Source organism: Hippopotamus amphibius, chromosome 6 (genome assembly GCF_030028045.1).
Source record: "Hippopotamus amphibius kiboko isolate mHipAmp2 chromosome 6, mHipAmp2.hap2, whole genome shotgun sequence".
Lineage (NCBI taxonomy): Eukaryota > Metazoa > Chordata > Mammalia > Artiodactyla > Hippopotamidae > Hippopotamus > Hippopotamus amphibius.
Genome location: NC_080191.1, coordinates 147,668,756 through 147,680,800, shown reverse-complemented (window position 1 = coordinate 147,680,800; position 12,045 = coordinate 147,668,756). Strand labels below are relative to the sequence as shown.

At 48.0% G+C, this 12,045-nt stretch overlaps 1 protein-coding gene across 6 annotated transcripts in view; it reads left to right on the top strand.

Annotated features, from left to right (window-relative positions):
* The window catches only part of TNIK (TRAF2 and NCK interacting kinase), a 385,050-nt gene that overhangs the window by 291,905 nt on the left and 81,100 nt on the right, over positions 1-12,045 (top strand). For all 6 annotated transcript variants that reach the window (XM_057738433.1, XM_057738432.1, XM_057738430.1 and 3 more), the window contains exons 11-12: positions 1,598-1,664; positions 4,938-5,142. In XM_057738433.1, the coding sequence (XP_057594416.1) occupies positions 1,598-1,664; positions 4,938-5,142 (272 nt within the window). The remainder of the gene's footprint in view (positions 1-1,597; positions 1,665-4,937; positions 5,143-12,045) is intronic.

Here is a 12,045-nt window from a genome sequence, read left to right as displayed (position 1 = left end):
TTGACATCTTGGTGAAATAATACTTTTTAAAAAGTAGGCTGAAAACTTCATATATATATAAACACATGAAGCTAATTTTTATGTGATTTTTTAAAATACTCTTGAAGTCATCATGCTGTGGCTTCTCTTCATCATCCCTTTAATGGCTAAACAGTATGGGAAGGAAAATGTGTTTAAGTTTATGATCAAATTCCATCGTTTTCATGCGACTGCTGCCTCCTGGTGGTAACATAATCAAATTGCAGTTTCAGTTTCTTTTCAGGGGTGCACAAATGTCTTCACAGTTGTAATTACTAACCCACAGCTATCAAGGGATGACAGCCCTGTGACAGCCTCCCTTGCTTAAAATGAAAAGCTCCTGCAAAGGCTCCCCATTGCCCACAGAAAAGTCCTCAGCATGGCATATATAAAGATCATTAAGCCACATCAGACCTGCTGGCCTTTCTCACTCCATCTGCTTTCTCACACAATCCACTCACAACTCCATGTTTCCTGAACGTTCATGCACTATGATACTGTTAGCCTTACTCAGGTGGTGACATTGCTTAGAATGCCCCTTTCCCACCACTTTCAGCTGCCATCTGCCTAAAAAAGAGCTACTGATCTTCCAAGGTCCAGCACATTTCCTCCTCAAAGAGGTTCCCTTCCCCCATTATGATTCATCGACTTAGCTGCTTTTTTCTCTGATATCTCATTGCTCTTCTTATGAACTTCTATTTAGTATGTCATGTGTTGGAAAGAACGCTAATTGTAAAGTTGGAAAAATTCTGGATTGAATTCTAAATCCAGATCTTAGATTTATTGGTCATATTACTTAACCGCTTATCATTTCAGTATCTTTGCTTGCAAAATAGGTATTATGTTAAAGGATTGTTATGAGAAGTACACAAGAGAACATAAGTTTCTAGCACAGTGACCAGCATAGGTGATATCTAATAGAGATTAGTTCTCTTTCTTCGTAATCATGGAGATTCTGATTATTTCCTTGTCCATCTTGACCATTAGATTCCAATCACCCCCAAAGCAAAGACTCAGTTTTATTCATTATTGCATGTCAACTTGCTTAACATATTAGGTAATGAAATGAATGTCCCCAGTGGGTCGATCAAAATACATTTAACTCTATATTTTTAATAGTGCACGTTGTCAGAAGTTTCTGTCTGGTATTAAGATATCTAAAGGCAATTTGTGAGTCCATGTAAGTCATAGTAAAATTCCTAGACAAAAAATGATTACTCCTGTCAATAAGTTAACAGTGGCCCAATAAAAGATTGGGTTAGGTGGTCCTATAATGCAAGATAACACAAGCATAAGCACAAAGTTATGTTTCACCTCCTTGTCTTCACTTTCATGTGAATGCCAGGCACTAGGGAGAGAAGCTAGAGTCAGCTGGGGCAGTCTTGGAGGTTAATTCCATGTGCTTGAATCTAGCTGGTGGGCACTGTCGGATCACAAGTCAGGAGTCCTGGAGCCCGTCCCAGGTCAGCATTAAGGACAACTCTTTGGGCCTCAGTTTACTTATACATAAAACGAGGGGTGGGCTTTACTGAGCTGTAGCATCTTTTTGCACACTAACCTTCTGTGGGTCTCTCTTTAGATGAGACGGAGTATGAGTACAGCGGGAGTGAGGAAGAAGAGGAGGAGAATGACTCAGGAGAGCCCAGGTAGGCGAGCAAGAGCCGTCTTCTCAGTTTCACATTTTGAACTGTGGTTGTGTGAAATTCACATCCTTTTGATTTATAGGTTCATTTTTAAGACTCCAGCAGGGTGGTCTTATTTAATTTATTGCCCACAAACGTACTCATTAATTTGGGAAAATTTCCCTAGGCAGACTCTTATAAGAACATGCAAATCAGGATATTCTTTATCTTGTCGTCCAAGATTCACTTCCTTGTTTCCTCACATATGTAACGTGTAGAATGGTTGGGAGGCAATTATGTGGGTAATACAGGTCTAAAAGTGCCTAAAACTGCAACTTTCTGGAGACTAGAGTGGTGTTTTTGAACTTGAGTATCCAGTGCATTACTTCATACCTTTGAGACGTTTAGGCGGCCACCATCCTCATCACATGGTGTGTATTTTCACCATGGCCTAATCCAAGAGGAGACAGTTTCCAGGAAATCAAATTACACTCTTGAGGTAAACCCTGAATAGAAGCTTCCATGCCCATCCCAGCTGTCATATGTTGGCTCCCAGAATCAAGTGCTACTTTATTATCATCATCTGCACGTTTTGAATTTCACTTGACTTTGATTCTGACTTTTTCCTAGTCTATGTTTACAAGTAAGTAATGCTAGTGTGCTCACACTGCCAGGATTTCTCTTTTGTAAGAGAATTCAGCTGATGGCAGTTTGGTGAATCAAGGGGCATGGGCATGCCCATCAGGGCGGATGAACAGTACACATGAAGGGAGGTTACAGGGGAAAATGCGCAAAGCAGAAGGGTCACTGGGGTCTATGGGTCCCCATCCTCTAGCCGTCCAAGGAAGGGACCCAGTATCAATAAGGAGCAGTTCTTGCATGACGGAGGCAGAGCTTCCGAACCAGGGAAGGGGCCAGCTCACCCATCGCTGATAGAATGAGCTAGTGCATTCCTTTTTCTGAGCTAATTCAGACCTACCAAGCTGGATTATTGCTAAAACTACTGAAAGAGGATGGGACGGAGCTTACAGGGCCGTAGGTTTTTCTCTTTTCACCTACTACAGGAAATTTCAAGGTCAAAGACTGAAAGAGAATTCTTTCCTTCCACCTGGATACTTAACATGTTGGCTGCCCCTAGTTTAGCTGCATGAAGAGGATGAGTGCCAAGTAGTGACATGGAAAATGAACATTCTTGTATAGCAAAGGACCAAATGCCCTGCTTTCAGAGAAGCTGTACGCCGTTTTTCCAAAGCTCACCCAGTCACGTCAATCCTTCTGATCACTGTCTATGGAGCTGAGAACCTCGTCTTAACTAACACTTGCTAAACCTCGTGTTAGGAGTCACTTAGTGGGTGACCTAGCCATCCCTTAACACTTCTGTAATTGTAACATGTCTTTATATCACATTGAAGATTATGTGCCCAGTCCTCTTTTATGGACACACCTAATTAACTTTCACGAAATCCTGGAAAGTAGAAAGGGACAGCAGGTATCTCATTATAGAAATGAGGTAACAGCCCAACGGTAGCCACCAACTCACACACAGAGTTAATGATTGAGTCAGTAACACAGCTCAGATGGCCTGACATTGAGTCAACATCAGTTACTATTAATGAAGCGTCCTTACGCGCATGGGAGGCTGGGTTCCCTAAGCCCCGCCGCCTTTGCATGTGGCCTGAGTAGATAAGCCCCTTCATTTGGGGGGCATTTAAAGTTCTACACAAAGGCTGTTGGTTTTAAAGGGGGCTTATTAGTAGGATCCAAGTACTGTCTATGAACCAAGCCTTTTTACGTCAGTTTATGGCAGTATCTCACATAGCATGCTACCCACTCTGCGAGACAGAATGATCTCTCGTCAACCACCAAACCTGCTCCTCCCCTTTCGTTCCCCAACCCAGTTTGCTTCACCGCCACAGCCCAGGTGCCAAGAAAAAACCTGCAAGTCATCCCTCACTCCACACATCAGATCCATCAACAGGTTTCAGTAACTGTGTCCCTACGTGCTTCTCCCAACCTCCATCCCCACCGCTGCCCTCTGGTTAGTCTCCACCCCAGGGCCACTGCAGCAGCAGCCCAACTGGGGGCCTTGCTCGCCCTTGTACCCCCTGCAGAATATCGTCTATTCGGCAGCCAAACAAATCTGATCGTGTTTCTCTGCTGCTAGTAAGCTTTCCACGCGTGGCTTCCACAGCCTCACGTGTCACCCTCTCCGCCCTGTCTCTGCCCTCCTCTTGTACCCCTCTGCCTCTCATTTGCTCTGCTCTGAGAAGACTGCCTGGGGTTCAGTCCCTTAAAAAGGCCACCCCTGTTGCCACGACAGACCTCTAAGTTTGCTTTTGCTTCTACCTGTAAAGTTCATCCCCTACCTCTTCGTGTGACTGACCCTTCATCACTTGGGGCTTAGCTCCACTGTCACCTTCTGGGAGAGGTCTTCCCTGATCACCCCATCTAAAGCAGAACCCTCATCCTGGCCCCAGTGCCCTGCCACTGGCCCTTTTAAACTCTTACACTTTTTTTGTCTTCTGTAGAGCCTATTAATATCTGAAATTTTTATTTGTAATAATTTGTCTGCCTGTCTAATTATTTGTCTCTCTTTCCCACAAGAAAATAACTAGAGAGAGAATTTGTTGAGCTACTGATATATCCACTAGAGCCTATTACAGTGCGTGCCACATAGGAGGTACTCAACAATTATTTAATGGATTTATTTCAAGTGGAAGCTGCCAGAAAGATTAAAAGGGCTAGGTCAGTATGAACAAGTAGGAGCCATTTCCCTCCTCCTTGCTGGGCTGCTGTGCAGAACCAAGGAGTCTGTAGCTTTGTGTTGTTCAAGGAGGTGATGTAGGTGAGGATGATGTACCCATCTAAGTAGAGCCAGCTCCCTGACCGGTCCCGATTATTCATTTTTATTTGCTGGATTAGTTCTTGCCTTGCTTCAAAGTGAAAATAAGCCGGCCTGGGGCTCAGGGCTTGCGTCCTCACTACGGCTGTTAGAAGTAGAGGGTGAGGGAGCCGTGCGGACCGTCTGGAGAGAGGCGATGACTCCAGGAATGTGACATCCCTGTGGCGCCGGGGCAGCATAGGCCTGCAGTGGTCGCCTTGAAGGGGAGGCTGGACTGGCGTCTGTCACCCGGACGCTGTTTCTTTTGTGGGGAGAGCGGTGGAATTGGCGGAGGATCTGAGAGCCCGAGCTTGCACAGGCGGCCCCTTCCCCCGCAGGCAGGTGAGGGACCCGCCCGGCCCGGCTGCCCCTCCCCTGCCGCGTGCGGGCCCCTGATGCGTGTCTCCCGCCCGCAGCTCCATTCTGAACCTGCCCGGGGAGTCGACGCTGCGGCGGGACTTCCTGAGGCTCCAGCTGGCCAACAAGGAGCGGTCCGAGGCCCTGCGGCGGCAGCAGCTGGAGCAGCAGCAGCGGGAGAACGAGGAGCACAAGCGGCAGCTGCTGGCCGAGCGCCAGAAGCGCATCGAGGAGCAGAAGGAGCAGCGGCGGCGGCTGGAGGAGGTGAGGACGCGCTGCGCCGCCCCCGCGGGCAGCCTCTCCCGGCCGGGCTCCCTTCCCGGGTGTCCGCCGTGGCCCCAGGTCCCACCCGCGATGTCGGGGTCGCAGCCTGCTTGGAGCACGCACGCCTGAACTGCACATGAGGGTGCAGCCAGATGCTCTTACAAGAGGGGTCTTCATTTGCTGGGGCTGGTGTGCCCTTGGTCTGGTCATGTCAGGAAAGGAGGTGAAGGCCTCAAGCCCTTCAAGTCGTGCTCAGATACCATCTTGGTGGGGCTTCCTTGACCCCCTCACTTAAAATCGCAGCCCCTCTCTCATCATGTCCTGTCCTCCTTCCCTGCTTTATTTATTTATTTTTGCATAGCTTCTATCACCTTCGCACAGGTGTATACTGTATGTACTTTCACACGTCTGACTCTCCCCACTAGAAGGTAAGCTCCCTGAGGATGGAGGATCTTGTCTCTTTTATCCTCATGTATCTCTGCACCGTGTGTCTAGACATTAGTGTCTAAAACACTGCCCATCACACAGTAGACGCTTCCTAAATATTCGTGGGATGCATGAGCTAATATACAAGTGAATGAGTCAATGACCAAGAGGTGAAATATAGGTGGTAACGTGACCGCAGTGACCACAGTGAATAGGCAGAGAAGTGAAATGTCAAATATGGCAAAGCAGGGCCTGCCTGTTGCTACTCCTTGGCTACTCCCCTCAGCACTGGAGAAAGCGTTTCACACGTCCTTCCACGCACGCGCCTCGGTACCCTGTCCCGTCCCATAGCTAGCAGGCAAGACTTGCCTTCAGCAGCAGGTGTGCTGCTGTCATCTGTGTGGGAACCCGTAGTGCCAGCCACACGTTCCTGCACGTCTTGTCCTGGGCCAGGCTCTCACCCGTGTGCTCCTACAGACGTTTATTAAAGCCTCCTTCCCAGAACTTTGGTCCAGGGCCTCCTTCCACTGCCAGATAAATCAAAACCTCTAGACAATTAGGAAACAGAGAGACCATCGCTGTTGGGGAAGTTGGATGGCAGATGAAAGGTTCACTAACCGCACAGTCATGGGGGAGTAATCTTACAGCTCTCCCAAACACCATCTTGCTCCTCATTCACGGTTTACAGCAATTCACTTGCTGTAAGGTGGCCACTGCAGGTAGAGGGTGGTGAATTGCTGACTCCAGGAGCAGATTGCTTTTTAAATGGTACATCCAGGTCCAGCCCTCCCGGCTGAAATCAGTGAAGGCCTCCATTCCAGTTTGCAGTAAATCCCGTCAACCTCATTATGTCCCTGGAATATTAGTATGCAGACCAACAACAGTATTAACCAACAGTTACAGTTATCGAGTGACTTCTGTGTCCCAGATACCAGGTGGGGTGCTTTGCTTACATCCAAGATCTCACTGACTATCATCGATTTGTGTATATCCATTCTCTCTTGTGCAAAGTGCACATATCTCCATTTAACAGAGAGGAAACTGAGGTTCAGGGAGGGGAAGTAATTGGTCCCATGTTGCAGAGCCAGAAAGTACAAAGCCAGGATTCACACCCAGGTCTCCCTGCTCCCGATGGCCACACAGGCCCTGAGGCACTAAGTGTAGATGTGTAATCAGAGTCTTGAACTGTGATCCTCAGAGTTGAACCTTAGAAGCATCTACACACAGCAGTAGGCAAGTGAAGCACTTTCCAGTCTAAGTAAGTCCAGGATGTTGTCGGCATGACAAATGCTCAGCCCATAAGAGGTTTGAAGGACACTACCTTCTTCTATTCTCAGAATCACACTGTACTGTATGTAGTAGACGGAGACGCTGTAGTGCTGAGGGGCGGAAGCCGTCAAAGGAGCAGGCAAAGGCAGGGTGAAGGGAGGTGTGGGTGTTAATCAGCCAGCTCTCAGAAGTGGAGTACAAAGTGTGGACGTGGAGGTGCCCGCATCACCTCCGGTTACTCTCCTGGGCACAAACTGAAATTCTCAGACAGGTCCTTGCAGCTGTGCCTTGGTGTCACCTCCTTCCGCCCACCCAAGCGGGCTGCAGCCTCTTTTACTGGCTCCCAGGCCAGCACCGCACCGTTTCCTTCAGTCTCTCAGGCCTCCTGAGGACCACAGCCACTGCTGTTTGGATCCAAGGCTTACTCCTTTTGACTTCTGAACAAACCTCTCTCCCCAGCCAGGCAGTGCCCTCTCAGACTCTGCCCCCAACCCTGCCTTTCCTGCTTCTTTCCTGATTTGTGGTTTATTCCTTCCAAGATTTGTAGTTTATTCGTTCCTGGTTTGTGGTTTAGTCCTTTATTTCCCAAGGCCCTCACCTCATTGGAGCACCGTGCCCTGGAAATCTGGACCATTTGCCTTTCCCTGTTGTGACTAATGAGTTCCTTGCCTGGTGATTTGCTACACTTAGTTTCAGGCTGAAAGCATTTACCATGTAACCCTAGAAAATCCCCATGGTCATCCCATAAAACGTTTAACATACTGGAGAATGCAAACGTGCGTGTGTACAGAGACATATGCAGACACGCACAGACACACACACACTTATGTGAATTTCCTTCTTTTTTTATTTATTTACTTTTTAAATTTTAACACAAGAACTAGATCCCAGATCCTCAGTTGGTACAGTCTTTTCAGAGGATGCAGTGTATGGCTTTGTTTTTATTTTTTTAGATTTTCTTCCTCTCATACTTGGTGTGATTTATTTAAACATTATGTGTTTTTTTCGTCAAGTTGCTTGAATAACAATCTCTAACAGTTAGAAAGCACTTAATCATAAGGCAGGTACTGTATTCAGTACTTCCTGTGGATTGTCTCATTTAATCCCCCCAATAACCCCTCAGGCTAAAGATATAGCAGCTGAATCTCAGAGAGACTGTTAACAACTTGTTAACAGTCACACAGCTTGAGACAAAACCGGGTTTCAAACCCAGTGGACTGGACTGCAGCGCCCAGCCACTGTCACTGCGTCTGTCCTGCCTCTCCCCTGGTGAGCCAGAGTCAGTGTGCTTTTCCATAGTCTCCACCTGGCCTCTGCTTCTGTGGCCTTTTTCCCTGAGAATTTAAGGATGTCTGAGCAAGGCTGAAGGAGCTGCACCCAGCAGGTGCTCATCTGTCCGCTGGATCCTGGCTCTCAGTCTCCCCAGCAGAGCTCCTGCGAAGGCCACCTCATGTCTGCTCTCTTGCTGCGTGTTCTGGAGCCTCTATCATGGATGCGGGTCAGAGTTCAGCCTTGGTGGGGCACGAGCATCCAGAGCGGCCGGCCTGTCTGTCCCCGAGGGCACAGGAGGTGTGCACGGGACGCTTTGCTCTAGGCATCAACGTGCACGTGTCCTCGCTTCTCACCAGAAGGAGGGATGCTTGTGGCCATAGGGCATCAGGCGATTATACCGGCTTTATCTTTTGATCCTTTGTCTCGCCCCTATTGCTTAATAGAGAAAAAAAGAAATACTAAATACTCAGTTGGCTGTAAGTTCTGAACCCCTGAGTAATGACTGTCCCCGCTGCCCGGGACTCCTCTCCCGCCTCCCGCTCTCCTGGATCCTACCCACGTGTGCTGCCCTGGCCTGTGGTGGCCACTCCTGTTGCTGGTTCTGAGTAGGAACTTGCACTACGTTGTCACATGGAAGCCGCTAAAGCCCGTGGTTAGGCTTGTGAATTTCACTTGATTGTGAGGCGGGTGGCCTCGCGCAGGCTTTTCCAAATAAAGCCCCTTCAGACAGCCCTTTGGTGACATGAGGCTGTGTAGGTTGTAGCCTTCAACTTCCTCAGTGATCTCAGCTGTCACCTCCTACCGGAGGTTGCTAAGGAGTCCCTGACTGTCCTTTGCTATTTATAGGCAACCATGTGGTTTTGGCGAGGTTCTAAATCAGGACCTGTATATTCTTAGAAGGACTTAGTACACTGAATGTAGTCATTGATCAGCTTCACGAAAAGGACGTGGCTTCAGGCCAATTAAATGGTAGGTACATGACTCCTCTTTTGACCAATGATAAAGTACAATTTATACCTGAGTTCCAAGAATCTGATTAAACCCAGATGAGGTGAATGAGTCCATCAATAGTGAGAAAAAGTACATAGACGGCTCTTCTATTTTTATTCAGTTCAATAGAAATTTCTGTCACTTGACCTAGACAATGCACAGCTTGTTTTACTCTGTATCCCAGAGTTAGGGTCCAGGAATCAGGACCTCGATGTGCTGGGGCACCTACTCTGGTCACCTCTTCAGACTAACCTTGGGAAAAGATTTGTAGTGATGCTTGATTCTGCTCAAGAGCTTTGAAGTGATGTTACTAATTACTATAAATACTTTTGCACCTGCTGAGAGCCTTCTGCACCTTCATTCTGGGGAGAGTAACTCTGAGTCACAGAAACAAATCTCATTGACCCTGGGAGCACCAACCTGCTCCACAGGAGTACATTTTATTCTTCGGAGATTTGTGTTCAGTTCTTTAAGCCACCGAGATCTCATTTGGTGCCCTCAAGGCCATCGTAACATCACCCAGTTGTAAAAACAACCAGCTCTAGCTGCAAGATATTATACCGTTCTGGTTCTATAACCAGAAAAAAATTTTAAATATCACAGATACCTTATTGGCCAGTGATAGTCGAGCACTGACATGCCAAATGAGAACCTGGAGTCTAAAATTCCCTATAAGCCTCTAAGTTTTTATTGTGAGTGATGGGGCTTTTAAGGACATTGGGCTCAAGTGTTTGTTTAAGTGTACAGTAGAGTTAAAACTTTTTTCCTATTCCCACAGGCCGTCACTTGACACATTTAGTGAATGCGTGGTTCCATTATGCAGACAACCATGCTGCAGTGGGGAATGGCCTGCCCCGGTGAAGACGAGATCTGTGAGGGAGACAGGCATTCAGCAAAGAGTCATGCAAGTAACCATTCAGGTTCAGTGCCAGACTGCTGGTGTCCAAAAGGATGGCGCACTAAGGGAGCCAGCCGCGAGGGCGCGGGCCTGGCCCGGTGTGCAGGCCTGTCAGTTCAGCTGAGGGCGGTGAGGGGCACGCGGGGAGCCCAGGCAGGGAAGCCAAGGCACGATGTCGCCGGGCTTCGTAAGCCTGGGTAAGGAGTTTCTAATTTTGCTCCAGGAATAGTGGGAAGTCACTGACTTGTTTCAACCAAGGGGATGTGATCGAATCTGCGTTTTTAAAATGAAACTGGGGCTGCTGCAAGGAAAATGATTGGAAGGAAGCAAGAATGGATAGGAGAGACCAGTCAGCCCAGGCCAGAGAGGGTGGTGTTTTAGGTGGATGGTGGTTGGGTGGGGATTGAGGAAGGTAGGCACATTTGAGAGAGATGGAGCCTATAGAACAGGCAGGACATGGTGGTCGATCAGACATCTTCGATGAAGGTGAGCAAGTAGTCACAGAAGGTTCCCCGATGTCAGGCTGGAGCATCCAGGTGGAGGACCAGGTTTGGGAGCAGGAAGATAAGATCAGTTTGGAACACAGGGAGTTAAAGATGCATATGGGGCAGCCAGTGGTGATGCCAAGGATGAAGCTGGATTATATAGGTAGAGCCATAGAGGAGGGGTCAGGAATGGGGGGAGAAATGGGAATTACTGGCTTATGGTCATGGGAGTAGATACCAAGAGAAGGAGAGTCTGGGAACTAGATTCTCTGAGAACTAGGGTACAGGAGGAGAGGTGAGCAGAGAAGAATAATAAGAATGTGGGAGAGTTTGATATCGCAGAGACAGCTGAGTATTCAAGCGGAGGATGGAGTTACAGGGCCAGCTCTGCACAACGCTGCCCAAGGGAGTAAGCCAACAGCATCCCTTCATTTCGGTGACAGAGAAGACATTTGAAAGGTAGTTTTTGTGTAGTACTCTCTAGAATGTGTCTGTTTCCTCTCTGCTTTGGAGGGAGGGAAGCAACCTGCTCAAGAAGATCTGATCTGAGGGTGAACCCCCTGCTTGCCCGGGCGGCTCTCTCGTCTCCCCAGAGCCCCACTTCCTGCGCTCTACCGGGAGGCTTCTAACAAAGCTGGTTCCCACCACCAGAGCTGTTCTGAGGATTAACCAGGCAAATGAGGTGAAAGACTTGGCTTTGTCAAGGGCTAGACAGATCTAGCTTTTGAAGGACTTGTCAAATCCAGGTTAGAAGTGGCTGACAGGCCCCACCTCATGCTTTGGAGAACTTTTCACAATTACATGCTCATCCATTGTGGTCAGCTTTGCTCACGTCATCTCTCAGTATTCACTGTCACTCAGGGTGACCAGGCAGTCTCACAGCAGCTGTGGCAGCTGGAGCCCAAATCCATAAAAGCCACTGGTGGGTAATGTTACTCTTTGGGACCTAAGTAGTTTCCCCCAGATGCTTTCAGACCACAAAGGGGGAAGGTGGACCAAGGGGAAGCTGCCTATTTCTTTAAGAGTCAACGAGCAGGGGCTTCCTATGTGGTACAGTGGTTGAGAATCCGCCTGCCAATGCAGGGGACACGGGTTCCTGCTCCAGGAAGATCCCACATGCCTCGGAGCAACTAAGCCCGTGCACCACAACTATTGAGCCTGCACTTTAGAGCCTGTGCGCCACAACTATTGAGCCCATGTGCTGCAACTGCTGAAGCCCATGTGCCTAGAGCCTGTGCTCCACAACAAGAGAAGCCACGGCAATGAGGAGCCCGTGCACCACAATGAAGTGTAGCCCCCACTCACCACAACTAAAAAGAAAGCCCACTCACAGCAAAAAAGACCCAACACAGCCAATTAAATAAATAAATAAATAAATAAATTTATAAGAGTCAACGAGCAACAGAGCATTGGGGAAAATTCTATTGAGAGTAGTTTTTTGGCTGACGTTATCTTCCTTATTAGATGTAAGTTCTTTAACTTTTTTTTTTTTTTAACTTATTTTTGGCTGTGTTGGGTCTTCACTGCTGCACACAGGCTTTCTCTAGCTGTGGTGACTCTTCC